General features: G+C 39.7%; 1 protein-coding gene across 2 annotated transcripts in view; it reads left to right on the top strand.

Moving 5' to 3' along the window:
• The window catches only part of LOC134356319 (meckelin-like), a 173,835-nt gene that overhangs the window by 97,247 nt on the left and 58,075 nt on the right, over positions 1 to 18,513 (top strand). For both annotated transcript variants that reach the window (XM_063067196.1, XM_063067195.1), the window contains 3 exons: positions 5,109 to 5,204; positions 11,739 to 11,838; positions 15,419 to 15,549. In XM_063067196.1, coding sequence (XP_062923266.1) covers positions 5,109 to 5,204; positions 11,739 to 11,838; positions 15,419 to 15,549 — 327 coding nt within the window. The remainder of the gene's footprint in view (positions 1 to 5,108; positions 5,205 to 11,738; positions 11,839 to 15,418; positions 15,550 to 18,513) is intronic.

Here is an 18,513-nt window from a genome sequence, read left to right as displayed (position 1 = left end):
GTGCAAAAGAGGAATAGTGGGGAGGAACAGTTCATGGACTGTCCAAAAATCTGATGTAGGGGAGGAAGCTGTTCCTAAATCATTGAATGTGGGCCAGCATTTCCCCCCCCCCCCCACCGGCACCCCCCATGGTAATATTGAGAAGAGAGCATGTTCAAAATGGTGAGGTTTGTATTGGTGGATGCCACCTCCTTAAGGCAGTGTTTTTGCAGATGCCCTTGATGGTGCGGAGGGCTGTGACTGTGATGGAGCTAGCAGAGTGTACAACCATCTGCACTTTGGAGCCTCCACACCAGACGGCGATGCAGCCAGTTGGAAAGCTCACCGTGGTACATCTGAAGAACTTCGTTAAACCCTGAAAATCAGAATCAGTATCAGGTTTAATATCTCTGGCACATGTCATGAAACTTGTTGTTATGCAGCAGTACATTGCAATACATAATAAAATCTGTAAATTACTGGAAGATGTGTACATACGTAGTTAAATAAATAGTGTAAAAGGGAAAAAAAGTAGTGAGGTTGTGTTCATGGGTTTAATGTCCATTCAGAAATCTGATAACAGAGAGAATGAACTGTTCCTGAATAGTTGGCTGCTATAGCTCCTTCCTGTTGGTAGCAGTGTAAACAAGGCATCACTTGGGTGATAGGGTTCTTAGTGACGGATGCTTTTTTTTCAAGGCATCTCTCCTTGAAAATGTCCTGGATTCTGGGGAGGCTACTGCCCGTGAATGAGTGCAAGCTTCCTCAGCATCTTGGTGACATACCAGATCGCCTGAAACTCCTAACAAAATATAGTTGCTGGCATGTCTTCTTTTTAATTGCCTGAATGTGTTGGACCCAGGAAAGATTGTTAGAGGTATCTACACCCAAGAAATTGAAACTGTTCACCTTTTCCACTGCTGACACCTTGATGAAAAATCCCTTTTTTCCCTTCCTGAATTGCACAATAAATTCCTTGGTCTTGCTGACGTTAAGTGTAAAGGAGTGCATAGAGATAGTGAAAAGGAAATCAGAAAGCAGAATTATTATGTTGTAGTTAAAGAAAAAATGCAATGCAGATAGACAACTAAAGGTCGCTGTGAGCTAGACTGGGAATTCAACCAGTCAGATAGTGATGCAACCAGTCAGAACGCTCTCCATTGTACACCTGTAGAAACTTGCTTGGTTCTTGGATCTGCCTCTTTCTGTGTGCCAGCCTGGGGTGTCAACAAAGAGGTTTTGTTTGGAATGAGTCTTGTGCCCAGTTTTGTGGCTCAGAGGTGAAAGATTTAGCCAGCTGAGCCAAATGTGACATCAACGTTTGTGTGGACCTTACTGCGATTCAGTGAAGTTAAGGAAGGGAGGTTAAGTGAAAGTCAAAAGTTGAAGTCAAAGTAGAGTTATTATCAAAGTACAGATACTGTATGTCACCATATACCAAGATTTATTTTCTTGCAGGCATTTTCAGGAAAATTAAAAAATGCAATAGAATTCACGAAAAACTATACAGAAACAAGTCTGTGCCAGTGGTGTATTGGCATCAACATCTGCACTTCCGAGCAAGAGGTCCCAGGCTCAAATCTGGCCGGCTTCTTACACGAGTTCCACCCGTGCTGGGTTAAGCGTCAAATTTGCAACTTGGCCTCATAAAACAGACAAACACTAAAGAAACTGCAAGGTTGCCGTCTGATGTGCCAAATGAGGCATGGGGAGGAACTTTACATTAACAAAGACTGACTGACTGACAAACAACCAATCGGCAAAGGAAGTCAAATTGTGCAAATTTAAAATAAATAATACAGAGAACACAAATCTGTAGAATCTAAAAATTGTGGCTGTAGGCTTGCTTGTAAGAAGGGCACAATGAAAAACTCTTCACCACTCCTTGGTGGCTCTTCATCTCCAACTTCCCCTTCCCTCCTCCTTTTAATGCTAGTTCCTCCTGAAGACTTTATCACCTTATGTCTTACCAATGAGATTGATTAAGAAGTGGCCTCTTTTGTGTTGTAATAAGTGTCAAAGTCTTTCACAGAAGTCCTGTCGACCAAAATTTGGCACAGAGTCATATGTTCATCATAGTTTGAGTGAGTATCGTCGATCATGGGTAGGTTCAATATTGATTGCTCCATTTTTAAATGACTCTCGCTGAGACATTTTAAAAGGATATCATGAGCCATCTGCTTTATGACAGCCTTAGATTCAAAAGTTTTCCAGATTTGGGTAAAGACTGTAACAGTCCTTCAGTAAAACTGAAACTGGTTTTCCATTCCATTTTTGCTTAGCTAATTGAACTTAGAATATCCCGGTTCTGATAGTTGGTATTGAGTTTGAATTCAGACTTCTGGGAATCCAGAGAAGGCAGAAAAATTTAGAGATGGGTTTCCAGAATGTAGGGCAGAGTTTGTGAAGAGGTGAATGTGCAAGTAGTTAGAATGGAAGGAAGACAAGAGACTGAAGGGACATCAGACACAGCTCCAAACGTCCTTCACGTTACATTTTGACCATTCACAAAGATTGAATCCAAAGAAATTTAACATTTTAAAGATTAGCTTTATTTGTCACATTTACGTCAAATCAAATAAGGGAGGGTTGTGCTGGGGGCTGCCTGCAAGTGTCACCATGCTTCCAGTGCAAAGATAGAATTCCACAACTTACTAACCCTAACCCTTACCTGTCCCGGTTTTATCCATCACCTACCACCTTGCACTTCTTCCTCCCCTCCCCCCAACTTCTTGTGCTGACTTCCCATCTTTTTCTCCAGTCCTGATGACGGGTCTTGGCCCGAAATGTTGACTGCTTATTCTTTTCCATAGATGCTGCCTGGCCTGCTGAGTTCCTCCGGAATTTGGTGTGTGTTGCCTAAACATATGTTCTTTGAACGCGGGAGGAAACCGGAGCGTCCGGGCAAATCCATGTGGCCACGGGGAGAACGTACGAACTCCTTACAGACAGCTGCAGAGTCAAACCCCGATCGGTGATTGCAGAACCTGGGCCTCTGTACCTCGCTCTGCAATTGGATCCTCGACTTCCTAACCGAAAGACCGCAGTCTGTGCGGACTGGTGATAACATATCCTCCTCACTGACAATCAACACTGGCACACCTCGGGTGTCTGCTTAGCCCACTGCTCTACTCTCTATGCACATGACTGTGTGGCTAGGCATAGCTCAAATACCATCTACAAATTTGCTGACAATACAACCATTGTTGATAGAATCTCAGGTAGTGATGAGAGGGCGTACAGGAGTGAGATATGCCAGCTAGTGGAATGGTGCCACAGCAACAACCTGGCACTCAACGTTAGTAAGACAAAAGGGCTGATTGTGGACTTCATGAAGGGTAAGACAAAGGAAAACATACTAATCCTCATAGAGGGATCAAAAGTGGAGAGAGTGAGCAGCTTCAAGTTCCCGGGTGTCAAGATCTCTGAGGATCTAACCTGGTCCCAACATATTAAAGAAAGCAAGACAGCGGCTATACTCTATATTAGGAGCCTGAAGGAATTTGGCATGTCAACAAATGCGCTCAAAAACTAAAAATAGTTGTACTGTGGACGGCATTCTGACAGGCTGCATCACTGTCTGGTATGGAGGAGCTACTGCACAGGACCAAAAGAAGCTGCAGAGGGTTGTAAATCTAGTCAGCTCCATCTTGGGCACTAGCCTACAAAGTACCCAGGACATCTTTAGGGAGCGGTGTCTCAGAAAGGCAGCATCCATTATTAAGGACCTCCAGCACCCAGGGCATGTCCTTTTCTCACTGTTACCATCAGGTAGGAGGTACAGAAGCCTGAAGGCACACACTCAGTGATTCAGGAACAACTTCTTCCCCTCTGCCATCCGATTCCTAAATGGACATTGATGCTTTGGACACTATCTTACTTTTTTTAATATACAGTATTCCTGTTTTTGCACAATTTTTAAAATCTATTCAATATACATAATTGATTTACTTGTTTATTTATTATTAAGTTTTATTTATAATTATTAGTGTTATTTTTCTCTCTCTGCTAGATTATGTATTGCTGCTGCTAAGTTAACAAATTTCACGTCACATGCCGGTGATAATAAGCCTGATTCTACCATGATGCCCATAATAGATGTATGAACAGATACAAATGAATTGGAGAAGATAAGAGACTTAGTCAAATTTGGGTTTATTCTGGTCTGTACGTGTACATGTATGGACAGGTACAATGAAAACCTTACTTGCAGCAGTGTCACAGACACATTGCATTGAATACACAATGTTAGCAAGAAAAACAAAATAATACAAGATTAGCCAAAATTTGGAACAAAATAAATTCATTTTAGTTCACAGTGGTCATAATGTTGATATACTGAGGTAGTGATTAAGTTGTGACATACTGAAGTTCTGTAGGTTGGTTTAAAATCTGAATGGATGACAAAGTTCTTGAACCTAGTGTCAAGTCAAATCACTTTTTATTGTCATTTCGACCATAACTGCTGGTACAGTACACAGTAAAAATGAGACAACGTTTTTCAGGACCATGGTGCTACATGATCAATACAAAAACTACACTGAACTACGTAAAACAACACAAAAACTACACTAGACTACAGACCTACCCAGGACTGCATAAAGTGCACAAAACAGTGCAGGCATTACAATAAATAATAAACAAGACAATAGGCACAGTAGAGGGCAGTAGGTTGGTGTCAGTCCAGGCTCTGGGTATTGAGGAGTCTGATGGCTTGGGGGAAGAAACTGTTACATAGTCTGGTCGTGAGAGCCCGAATACTTTGCCAGATGGTAGGAGGGAGAAGAGTTTGTATGAGGGGTATGTAGGGACTTCAGGAATTTGTACCTCCTGCCCAATGGTAGTTGTGAGAAGATGCCGTTGCCTGGATGGTGGGGATCTTTGATGATGGATGTTGGCTTCCTGAGATGGCTCCTCATGTAGATAGTACTGATGGTGGGAAGGGATGTGTCTGTGATGTACTGGGCTGAGTCCATTCAAATTGCCATATTGATCAGGATTTTAATCAGATTCTGATGTTTAATAGAGCAATATATCTATTCTAGTTCTTCAATGAGGAGACAGTTTTGTGGAAGAGGGTGGGAGGACGCTTCATGGTTTGTCAATAATTCTTCCATTTGTTTTCCCAGGGCCAGCAGACCACAGTTGAGGTTACACTGCCATCTGCTGGTAGTGAGATTGAAACTGGCTTCATCATCTATGTGTCCTGTGCTTTTGCACTGAAGGTGGGTGTTAAGGTCATGAAGCTCTGCAAAGCCTTTTGCAGTGTTTACTTCAGGTCAACGTCCAATGCATCATGTTTGATGTGGCATTTGTATGTCCTTTCCAATCATATTTTGAAATGGCATCCACAACTATAAAATTTGGGAGATATTAATTTTGCTTGGGGATTGATTTACTATCTACTCACCCTTTATCTACTCACCCTTTTATCTACTCACCCTTTTTATGAATTTGTGGTAAGTAAAGCAGAATTTGCAACCATCTAACATTCAAAGGGTACTCAGAAAATAGAGTGAGAAACCAATTTTTGGGTGTTTATCCTCGGAGCTGTTCAAATTCAAAGGGTGCACAGAGGCAGAACACATGTTGAAATGTCTGATAATACTGGACAACAAATTTTTTTGAAACTTTTGCTTCCTCAGAATTTTTTATGTTTATGATAGACCGCTTGAAGCTGAAGAAAAATATAATTTCAGACTACTTGTTATATGGAATTTGGAGAAACAAGAAACTAACTTTTTTTGAATATAATGTGTTTAGTTGTATAACGGTACCGACACTTTACAATAGTTCAACTAAGCAAAAACTGTTTCTTTCTTTTCTTTCTTTTTCAATCTTTTTATTAGTTTCATAATAATAAACATAACATAATAATGATACAAAGTTATTGGGAATACATTGTTATAATTGACATAGTTAAATATAAACCCAGTTAACACTTAAATGTTAAAACTCCCAATCATGCAGGATACAGATGAACAATATAAAATAAAGAAAAATATCTTTAAAAAATCATGAAAAAGGAAAAAAAATAAAACTATAACCCCCCCCCAAAAAAAACTAACCTAGACAGTATTAATCAACTAAACTAAAAAAAAGACATGGGCTGTTATGTAACATCATTAAAAAAAAGCATCAGTGTCGATGACTCCATTCCTCTCAACAAATATTACAAAGAAATAGAATAAGTTTGGAAAACGTCAAATTACATCATATGAAAATGTTGAATAAATGGCCTCCAGGTCTTTTCGAATTTAATAGAAGGATCATAAACAACACTTCAAATTTTTTCCAAATTTAAACACAACATAGTTTGAGAGAAACAATGAAATGTGGTAGGAGGATTAATCTCTTTCCAATTCAGCAAAATGGATCTTCTAGCCATTAATGTAAGAAATGCAATCATCTGATGAGCTGAAGAAGTTAAATGACTTGATTCTATCATTGGTAACCCAAAAATGGCAGTAATTGAGTGAGGTTGTAAGTCAAAATTCAAAACAGTTGAGATAATGTCCTGACGAAGGGTCTCGGCCTGAAACGTCGACTGCACCTCTTCCTACAGATGCTGCCTGGCCTGCTGCGTTCACCAGCAAATTTGATGTGTGTTGCTTGAATTTCCAGCATCTGCAGAATTCCTGTTGTTTGAGATAATATCAAAAATATCTTTCCAATATTTTTTCAACAAAGGACATGACCAAAACATATGAGTTAAAGAAGCTATCTCGGAGTGACATCTATCACATACAGGATTTATATAAAAGTAATAACGAGATAATTTATCTTTAGACATATGATCCCTGTGCACTACTTTCAACTGTATCAACGCATGTTTAGCACATATAGAGGATGAATTATCTAATTGAAGAATTTTTTCCCATTTTTCAATCGGTACAATGATCTTAAGTTCTCTTTCCCAATCGGCTTTAATTTTATTAGATACATTAGGACATATATTCATAATTGTATTATAAATAATTGCTATAACACCTTTCTGAAAAGGATTTAAATCTAAATTTTTTTCCAAAATATCCATTGAATATAAATTCGGACAATTAGAAGAAACAGTATTTAAAAAATTTCTAACCTGTAAATATCTAAAAAAGTGAGATCTAGGCAGATTAAATTTATTAGATAATTGTTCAAAGGACATAAAAACATTATCCGAAAATAAATCACAAAATTGTACTATACCTTTGATTTTCCAATCCAAATATGCTTGATTCATAGTGGAGGGTTGAAAAAAGAAATTAGATATAATAGGACTTGCTAAGATAAATTAATTCAACCCAAAAAATTTTTGAAATTGAAACCATATACGTAAAGTATATTTAACTATTGGGTTATCCATTTGTTTATACAATTTAGAAAGAGTAAAGGGAAGCAAAGTCCCTAAAATAGAACCCAATGAAAACCCTTGTAAAGAATTACATTCCAGATTTACCCAATGTGGACTTGAGGTTACGTCCAAGTCCCATAACCAGAATTTTAAATATCGAATGTTAGTTGCCCAGTAGTAAAATCTAAAATTAGGAAGAACTAACCCCCGCCCCTTTTTAGATTTCTGTAAATGTCTTTTACCTAACCTAGGATTTTTGTTCTGCCATATATGTGAGGAAATTTTGGAATCAACATTATCAAAAAAAGGATTTTAGAATAAAAATTGGTACCGTTTGAAATACATATAAAAATTGAGGCAAAATAATCATCTTGATAGCATTGATCCAACCGATCAATGACAGAGACATTGGTGACCATTTAGTAAACAACAGTTTAATCTGATCAATTAAAGATAAGAAATTAGCTTTAAATAAATCTTTATACTTTTTCGTGATTTTAACCCCTAAATATGTAAAAGAATCAGTAACCAATTTAAATGGTGAACATCCGTAAGTAGGAACCTGCTTATTTAGGGGAAGTAGTTCACTCTTGTTATGGTTCAATTTATAACCAGAAAAGTTACTAAATTGAGCCAACAAAGATAAAATAACGGGAATCGATTTCCCAGGATTAGAGATATATAATAACAGATCATCTGCATATAATGATAATTTATGTATTTCATTTCCATGCGTAATACCAAAAATGTTAAGCGAGTCTCAGATGGAAATTGCTAAAGGTTCAAGGGCAATATCAAATAATAATGGACTAAGAGGGCATCCCTGCCTAGTACCCCGAGATAAACGAAAAAAAGGGAGATCTTTGATTATTAGTACAAACCGAAGCAGCAGCGTTATGATATATCAATTTAATCCAAGATATAAATAGCGGACTAAAATTAAATTTCTCGAACACATGAAATAAATAAGGCCATTCAACTCTATCGAAAGCTTTCTCAGCGTCTAATGAAATAATACATTCCAGAGTGTTAAGTGAAGGAGTATAAACAATATTCATTAACCTCCTGATATTGAAAGATGACTAACGGTTTTTAATAAATCCTGTTTAGTCCACAGAGATAATTTGAGGTAGTACCTTCTCTAACCTAGTTGCTAATATTTTGGAAAAAATTTTTGAATCTACGTTCAAAAGAGATAGCGCTCTATATGAAGCACAATCAGAAGGATCTTCATTCTTTTTAAGAATTAAAAAAGTAGAAGCTCCATAAAACAATTGTAGTAATTTACCTAATCTGATTGCTTCTTTGAATATTCTAGACAAGCAAGGAGAGAGAATAGAGGAAAAAGACTTAAAAAATTCCACTGTAAAACCATCAGGACCAGGTGCTTTGCCGGAATTCATTGAGGAAATAACATCTGTTATTTCTTCCTCTGTAATAGGAGTTTCTAATATTAAACAATCTTCGGGTGATAATTTCAGAAAGTTCAATTTCCTTAAAAAGTCGTGCATGATATTAGAATCATGAGGAAAATCAGAATGGTATAAAGAGGTATAAAATTCTTGAAAAGTTTTGTTTATCTCGTCATGATCAACCGTCAAAGTATCATCATGTTTACGGATCTTGATAATTTGACATTTAACCGAAGTAATTTTCAATTGATTAGCTAATAATTCACCTGATCTAACACTATGAATATAAAACTCACTTCTAGTTTTTATTAATTGATTTTCAATCGAGGATGTTAATAATAAACTGTGTTCCATTTGAAGTTTGACTGTCTGTTTATAAAGCTCCTTACTAGGAACAATAGAATATTTCTTATCAATTTCTTTAATTTTATCAACCAACAAAAGTATTCTTAATACGTTTTTTCAAACCAACAGGATAGGAAATAATCTGTCCACAAATATAAGCTTTAAAAGCATCCAATACTGTCCCGTTGGAAATTTCTTCAGTAATATTAGTTGAAAAGAAGAAATCAATCTGTTCCTTCATAAACTTAACAAAGTCCGGGTCTTGAAGCAAACTAGAATTAAATCGCCATTGTCTATTAGTAGAAGAAATGTCCATTAACTTGACAGAAATTTTCATTGGAGCGGGATCCGAAATGGCGATAATGTCATAATTGCAATCAATTACAGATGGAATTAAACGAGAGTCAATAAAAAAATAGTCAATTCGAGAATAAGAATGATAAACATGTGAGAAGAATGAGAACTCTATCCTTAGGGTGTAGAAATCTCCAAATTTCTGAAAGTCCAGGGTCAATCATAAAAGAGTTTATAAGAGTAGCCGACTTGTTCGGTAAAGCCGGACTAGATTATGGATCTATCCATCATGGCATTTAAACATAAGTTAAAATCACCACCCCTTATCAACATATACTAGTTTAAGTTAGGAAAGGAAGTGAATAAGTGCTTAAAAAATTCAGGGTAATCCACATTTGGAGCATAAACATTAACCATAGCAACTTTTTTATTAAAAAGTAACCCAGTAATTAACAAAAATCTACCACTAGGTCTGAGATAACGTCTTGATGAGTAAATATAATTGAGGGATCTATAAAAATTGAAACTCCTTTGACTTTGGCTTGGGAATTCGAGTGGTACTGTTATTCTTTCCAAAACTTAAAGAAACATTGATTACCCTGTTTCCTCACATTAGTTTCATGTGCAAAAATAATATGAGCATTCAGTCTTTGGAATACTTTAAAAATCTTTTTCTGTTTTATTGGATGGTTTAAACCATTTGTATTCCAAGAGACAAAATTAATAATGTGAGCCATAACGTAATGTTAACCCTTTGGTATATAAAGAGTTCACCATTATATAAACTCATGAGATCGGAAGAGGAATGAACATTCAGAGTGGAACTGGAAATCACAACACTGCAGACATTTTTGTAATATTAAATCAGCCCAATAGAAAAAGCTAATAAAGAAGAAAAATTTTGGATTTAAAATGTTCCAGTTGTTTAGTGGTCAAAGCTAAATTCTGCTCCAATTTCTCGATTTTTAAATCTCTCTTCTGAGATTCAGTATCTAGTTCAGTAATTTTACTTCGATGTTGCTTAACTTAATAATCCAGCGATTTCAGAGAGTCTGTGATTGACTTTGTCTTCTTTAAAACTTTGACGTTGTTGTTCAAATTTATCAGTTAAACTTTGATGTTGTACATCAAATTTTTCATCTAAAAGCTTCATCATATTCTCATAAGATACCTCCGTTTGCTTAGGATCACCTTTTCTTTTTCCTCTGTTCCCGTTGGAATCCTTCCCATCTTTTGTTTGAATCTTGTACTTATTTCTTTGCTCATTTCTTCAGATTTCATAGTTATAGTTCAAGAAAAGATCAGTAGAATAAAATAAATCTTCTAGTGTAGGTAAAAATTAGTTAAGTAAGGGAGATCATAACTTAAAAAAAAATAACATGAATGTAGCAAAGCCAAAGACGACTTCACTCCATGAGAGCTCCCTGGAGATTCAAAAACTGTTTCATTGATGATTTTCATTTGTAATCAGTGTCTTGAGGCTTTTCGCATAAGTACCCACAATACTCAGCCAGCATTGATGGATTCCAATTGCCCTTACACTGTTACTCTATGACCGCAATGCCCTGGTGAAACCTTTCACCATGCTCATCACTGACAGTGCCAAGATTTGCAGGAAAGAAGTCTAAATGGGACTGCAGAAAATGAATCTTTAGTGACATGTTGCACTTCATGGTTTTGTATGCTTGAAGCATGTCGTCAACCAGTGGCATGTAGTTTGGTGCTTTGTAGTTGCCAAGAAAATTTTCAACAACATCCTTAAAAGCCTTCCATGAGATTTTCTGCAGTCCCACTAGAAGTTCTTTGAATTGTCTGTCATTGATGACCTGTTTGATTTGTGGACCAATGAAAATGCCTTCTTTAATCTTGGCACCAGTTATTCTGGGACACATCTGTCTCAAATATCAAAAATCTCAGGGAATTTTATAGCCTTTCTGAAACCTGTCCTGCCATGCAGCATCCACCCTGCCTAGGCCTGTCCAGACAAAATAGAAAAGTTTTTAGCTTTCATTGTGGGTAACGTTTTAATTGACTTGAATTATGAATTGAAATAAGAAATATAGGCGACTTTTTTTAAAATGGTGTGCGAAAGGGAAGTAGTGATTTTCATGATCAGAGCCCAAAATCCATAAGATACACCCAAAAGTATTCAGGAAGTGAAATCTTTGATGTCCAGTGTAATGGGAAGGAATGGTGAGAAAGCAGATATAAATACTTAGGATCCTGCACCTCACCCAACACAATACAAAAACAACAAGTGTTATACAACACTGCTTAGACTAAACTCGTTTTCACCCAGGACTGTTTTGTAAGAGGATGGGATTGAAAGTTGCCCTGCCCTAATTTTGTGGAACATGGTTTTCTTTCAGGCACTGCAGCTAATTCACATCCTCATGATTCAAATGACTGTGTCAATCTTCCTGATAGACTGGGAGAAGCCCAAGGGTAGACAATTGCCTACATCAGCAGGTAGGTTTAATTAACTCATTAATGGTTAAAGGCAGTTGGTACTTTGTAAAGCACGCATTAGCTATAGTGATTCCTGCTTTACCACAGTGACTATATCTCAACAACAGAATTTTATTGGGTCATTAGGAAGACTTGAAGGGTAACAGTTGGTTATGCTAGTCCCTTACCTCCTTCCTCAAGTCTTAGTCCCCCTCCACCAGGCCCAAATGCTCAAATTGACCTAAACACAAGAGCTTTTGAAGGAACTGGAAATCTTGAGCAACACACACACAAAATGCTGGAGGAACTCAGCAAGTCAGACAGCATCAACGAAGAGGAATAAACAGTTGACATTTTGGGCCGAGACTCTTCACCAGGACTGGAAGGTCTACTGTTTATTCTTCTCAAATTCACCTCTTTGTCCTCACCTCTTCAGAGCTGCAGGTAAAATTACATCAGGTCAGTTTTCACCTAATATGTCTGCCATGCTGGCTTTACAACCTGGTTGTTTTAATCTTTTTCTTTAAAGCTATGATGAGAAAGATTGCTTTCCTGCCTGGTACCGCAAGCTGCATCAGCATTACCAGATTGTGAGCCACAGTCCTAGCCATTTCTTCTCTTTCAATCAGCATCACAAAACTAGATGACCAGGGCATTATCATTATATGAGAGTTGCAATGAAGTCATACAGCAAGGAAACAGGCCATTCAGTCCATAAGATCCACACTGACCAGTGGCCACCCATTCATATTAATCCCATGAACACACCAACTCCTAGTCTACCTCATCATTGCCCTTGGCACTTTATTTGTCTACGTGCACTGCATTTTCTCTGTAACTGCAACACACACAGAATACAGGAGGAACTCAGCAGGCCAGGCAACAACTATGGAAAAGAGTAAACAGTCGACATCTCAGGACTATAAAGGAAGAGGAGAAGTCAGAGTAAGAAGGTGGGGGGAGGGAAGGAAGAAATACAAGGTGGTAGTTGATAGGTGAAACGGAGAGGAGAGCATGAAGTAAAGAGCTGGGAAATTGATTGGTGAAAGAGATAAAGAGCTGGAGAAGGGGGAATCTGATAGAAGACAATGGAAGAAAGGGAAGGGGGAGGAACACCAGAGGGAGATGATGGGCAGGTAAGGAGATAAGTGAGAGAGGGAAACAGGAATGGGGAATGGTGAAGGGGGAGCCAATTACTAAAGGTTTGAGAAATTATTATTCATGCTATCAGATTGACATATATTCTGCATTCTGTTTTCCTTTTACCACCTCAATGTACTTGGATATCGAATGATCTGTCTGGATGGCATGCATACAAAGCTTTTCATTGTTTCTCAATATATGTGACAATAGGATATTATACCAGTGCTTACATGATTCAGTTGCTTGTCTAGACACCTTAAATGCTTTTAGCTGCTACGCAGTCCAGATAACAGTTGTATCTATACTTGTAGAACACATCAAGGTTCATAAAGTTCTTTGCAAAAGGTGTAGAATAAATGCATAAGCAGAAGAGATTCTGCAGATGCTGGAAATCTTGAGCACACACACAAAATGCTGGAGAAACTCAGAAAGTCAGGCAAGATCAGTGGAGGGGAATGAACAATTGATGTTTTGGACTGAGACCCTTCATCAAACCCCTCCCCCACACTGCCAGCTTGTATGTTTCCACCAGTGATGGTGTGGCGTGGTGTCCAAGCTGGACTCAGTGCTGCCCCCAGTGATCGCTTGGTAGAAGACAAGCTGTATTGTGCTTGACAGCAGACTGCTGCACCATTCATGACAGCATTTTGGACTTTTTTTTTGTTGTACTGTATTTTACTGATAGCTTATATGTGCCTTGTGTCTGTTGGTACTGTGTTTTGCACCTTGACTGTGGAGCAACGCTGTATTCGTGTATGGTTGAATGACAATTAAACTTCAACATCCACTACCCCCCCCCCATCTTCTTATTCTGACATTTGCTCCCTTTCGTAGCATTCAACATTAAGGACCCCTACCCAGGACATGGTCTATTCTCATTACTACCATCGATGAGGAGGTACAGGAGCCTGAAGACACATACTCAATGTTTTAGTAGCAGCTTCTTCCCCTCCACAATCAGATTTCTGAATGGACAGTGAATCCATGCACACTACCTCACTGTTTTTGATATGGATATATGTATGTACCGTGTTTATTATTGTAATTCAGAGTTTCAAAGGTTCACCTGTTACAAAGTATACAACTATGAAATTCTCCAATTCTCCAGGTAGCCATGAAATCAAAAATTGAAAAGAAAGGCAGCACAATTATCTATCCCCAAATCACACCTCCCGCAAGAACAAACAAACAAAAATGGATCATGCACATCGATGCCCCAAATCCCTCCTCCTGCTCAAAAAACAATGAACAGATTGTGTCAGGTACATCGACCCCCCCCCTCCCCCCAGTTCCTCTTGCACAAAAAAACAAACAAATCGGATCAGGCACAATGACCCCCAAATCCCTCTCCCCACTCAAAACAACAAATGAGAAGCTCAGGCAAAAAACATACAGAATATAAAAACTATGAATGAAAGACTTGATAGTCAGAGGCTTTTTCCCAGTGCTGAAGTAGCTAACACAAGAGGGCACAGGTTTAAGGTGCTTGGAAGTTGTCAGGGGTAAGTTTCTCACACAGAGAGTGGTGAGTGCATGGAATGGGCTGCCAGCGGCGGTGGTGGAGGCGGAAACAATAGGGTCTTTTAGGGGACTCCTGGATAGGTACATGGAGCTTATAGAAATAGAGGGCTATGGGTAACCCGAGGTAATTTCTAAAGTAGGGACATGTTTGGCACAGCATTGTGCTGTAGGTTTTCTATGTTTCTATGAAGAAAGAGGCTATAGACCAGAGTCCAAATCCAAAATGCGAAGCAATCTGGACAACACTGCTCCACAGCAGCACAGTCTCCCCTCTCCAGTACAGAGCAACGGATCAAAAGGCCAGCAGTCGATGCTGACCCTCTGCACTCACGTTGGTGCTTCAGTCTCCCTCGTCGCTTTAATTGGCGAACAATGGGAGCCAAATATCAGTTTGTGCATAGTGCCTCTGCCTCCTGGGGTCCTCTTGGAGACTGTGGAGCGCAGGAACACCCAGACATTCTCCAAGCAGCGTAAGACGGGGTCCGACAGTTCCAGAGTCGTGTTCAAGACTAGAAACAGATATAAGAGACGTAAAACAAGTGAAAAAGATGTCTTCATGATCTATCCAGAAGATGTCGACCAAAGAAGCTTTGAATGCGGGTGCCGTGACTGGAATTGTAGAATATTTTATGCATTGCTCTGTACTGCTGCCGAAAAACAAAAATTTCACAAGATAGTTTGTGTCAATAAACCTGATTCTGATTCTGCTTCCTGATGAATATTCATAGCCCAAAACATTGAGTGTTTATTCCCCTCCATGGACACCGCCTGTCTTGCTGAGTTCCTCCACTGTTGTTAAATAAATGCATGCCCTTTTCTAATTATGTTAGTTTCACTCATCGTCATTATGAGATCACATGAATTCCTCCCCACAAAACTTGTGATTTACTCTCCGCAGTCCCCCTAACTGACTGTACTGGTGTTACCGTTTCTACAGAAAGCAAACCGAGCCCCTCATCAGTCAGTATCTGGCGCACGTACTTCATAGCTAACGAGTGGAACGAGATTCAGACGAAGAGGAAAACTAATCCAATCCTGCAACTTGTTCTTGTTCTCCTACTGCTGGAGGTAGGTGCTCTTTTCACACATAATGCAGTTGGCCTTAACACTGATTTTGGGTTGGGGAGTTCATGTATAAAGAAACAGGAGCAGGAATAAATTATACGACTGCTCAAGCTTGTCCTGTCAATCGGTAACGTCATTGCTAAACTTCTACAGGGTCCCAGAACTTGAAGGATAATCTGTGAAACTGACAGGAACTTTTGGACGTGGAGGGGTTAGAGTGGGAGGGCACAGCCTTAGAACAGGAGGATGTCCCTTTTGAACAGAAATGAGGAGGAATTTCTTTTGCCAGAGGGTGGTGAATCTCTAGAATTCATTGTGTACAGAGGGCGGTGGAGGGCAAGTCATTAGATATATTTAAAGAGGAGGTTGATAGGTTCTTGATTAGTTGGGATGTCAGAGGTCACAGGGAGAAGGCAAGGGAATGGAGTTGGGAAGGAAACTAATCAGCCATGATGGAGTGGCAGAGCAGACTCTGGGCTGAATGTTCCTTATCAGCATTTGTGCAGTAAGATTGGAGATGGCCGCAATGCTCAGCTCCACCACAAGGTGGGCTGTTGTAGCATTCAGGGACACAGCACAGAATTTCTGTACTGACGTGAATTACACCTTTCTGTACACTACGTTCTGTAACGGCCACTGAAGATTGTCGGCTTTGTTGAAATAAGTATACTGGAGGTGTTAGGTCAACTAGTGACTGCTGAGAACCTTATCAATTGCAACAATTACGCTAGCCCATAACTACTCATGAATCCAGGAATTGATCTCGTGAGAGACACACACATAAATTGCTGGAGTAGCCCAGCAAGTCAAGACAGCATCTATGGAGGTGAATAACAGTCGATCTTTAGGGCCGAAACCCTTCATTGGGACCCAGATGCAGCCTGACTTACTGAATTCCCCCAGCATTTTCTGTGTGCTGCTCAAAATTCCCAGCGTCTGCAGAATCTCTTGTGTTTATTGATGTCAGGAAGCTTTGTCATACCCCCTATGAGAAATAAATGTGAACTTCTGTCTTGACATAAACCTACACAATGATAGCAAAACTTCGTTATTTTGGCGGTTCAGAAATGACAGTTTTATGTTTTTTTTAAACTTTGAATATGTTTTAGAGAAAGGAAAATAAAAATTAGGACATAAGAACGTAAGAAACGGGAACAAGAAAAGACCATATTGAGGTAGAGGTTGAAGCTGAAATAACTATAATACCATAAGAACATAAGACATAGGTAAAGAATTAGGCCATTCAGCCCATCAAGTCTGCTCCGGCATTCCATCATCCCCATTCACCTGCCTTCTCCCTGCAACCTTTTGACACCCTGACTAATCAAGAACCTATCAACCTCTGCTTTAAATAAACCCAATGACTTGGCCTCTACTTAGCTTTTTGGATACAATGTGTATCCTTAGATGTTAAGCTCCCAACATGGATCGTCTTTCAGCCATGACTTAGTGATTCACACACCGGCATGCCTGCCAGGCTCTAATTGAGCTACTGCGCTACAAGATCTGCTACCTTATTCCGTGTTCCGCATGCATTCAAAAGGTATTTATCACCTTTTTTGATTTTGCCCCCATGTTAAATTTCAACTCCTCCAATGACTGCAGTTTTACCCTATCATCTGCCTGTTCTTCCTCACAGTCTCACTACACAATACATCGACTTGTATACCAACTGCCCCATCCATCCCTTGCCCAATTAGTTTAAACCCTCCCCAGCAGCTGTGACAAACCTGCCCGCAAGGATATTGGTTTCCCTCGCGGGACCTCTGCCCCTTTTCTGACTCTGCCATTGGCGCCAATGTGTACCACATCCTCTGGCTGGTCACCCTCCTGTCTCAGAATCTTCTGCGACCGCTCTGACATGTACATTTGAATGCTGTTCATAGACTTCAGTTCAGCATTCAACGCAATCATTCCTCAGAAACTGATTAGAAAGCTGAGCCTACTGGGCCTGAACACCTCCCTCTGCAACTGGATCCTAGACTTCCTGACTGGAAGACCTCAGTCAGTCCGGATCAGAAGCAGCATCTCCTACACCATCACACTGAGCACGGGGCCCCCCCCCCAGGGCTGTGTGCTCAGTCCGCTGCTGTTCACTCTGCTGACCCACGACTGTGCTGCAACTCACAGCTCGAACCACCTCATCGAGTTCACCGATGACACGACCGTGGTGGGTCTCATCAGCAAGAACGATGAGTCAGCATACAGAGAGGAGGTGCAGCGGCTAACGGACTGGTGCAGAGTCAACAACCTGTCTCTGAATGTGAACAAAATAAAAGAGATGGTTGTTGACTTCAGGAGGATACAGAGCGACCACTCTCCACTGAACATCAACGACTCCTCCTTAGAGATCATTAAGAGCACCAAGTTTCTTGGTGTTCACCTGGCAGAGAATCTCGCCTGGTCCCTCAGCACCAGCTCCATAGCAAAGAAAGCCCAGCAGCATCTCTACCTTCTGCGAAGGCTGAGAAAAGTCCATCTCCCACCCCCCATCCTCACCACATTCTACAGAGGTTGTACTGAGAGCATCCTGAGCAGCTGCATCACTGCCTGGTTCGGAAATTGTACCGTCTCAGATCGCAAGACCCTGCAGCGGATAGTGAGGCACTGAAGCATTTGGGCTCTCACGACCAGACTATGCAACAGTTTCTTCCCCCAAGCCATCAGACTCCTCAATACCCAGAGCCTGGACTGACACCAACCTACTGCCCTCTACTGTGCCTATTGTCTTGTTTATTATTTATTGTAATACCTGCACTGTTTTGTGCACTTTATGCAGTCCTGGGTAGGTCTGTAGTCTAGTGTAGTTTTTGTATTGTTTCATGTAGCACCATGGTCCTGAAAAACGTTGTTTCATTTTTACTGTGTACTGTACCAGTAGTTATGGTCAAAATGACAATAAAAAGTGACTTGACTTGACCTGAGATGTCTTGGACCATAGGACCTGAGAGACAGCACACCATTGTG

This window comes from Mobula hypostoma, chromosome 14, assembly GCF_963921235.1.
Source record: "Mobula hypostoma chromosome 14, sMobHyp1.1, whole genome shotgun sequence".
NCBI lineage: Eukaryota > Metazoa > Chordata > Chondrichthyes > Myliobatiformes > Myliobatidae > Mobula > Mobula hypostoma.
The sequence above is the reverse complement of the archived record's forward strand: the minus strand, read 5'-3'. Positions and strand labels throughout refer to the sequence as shown.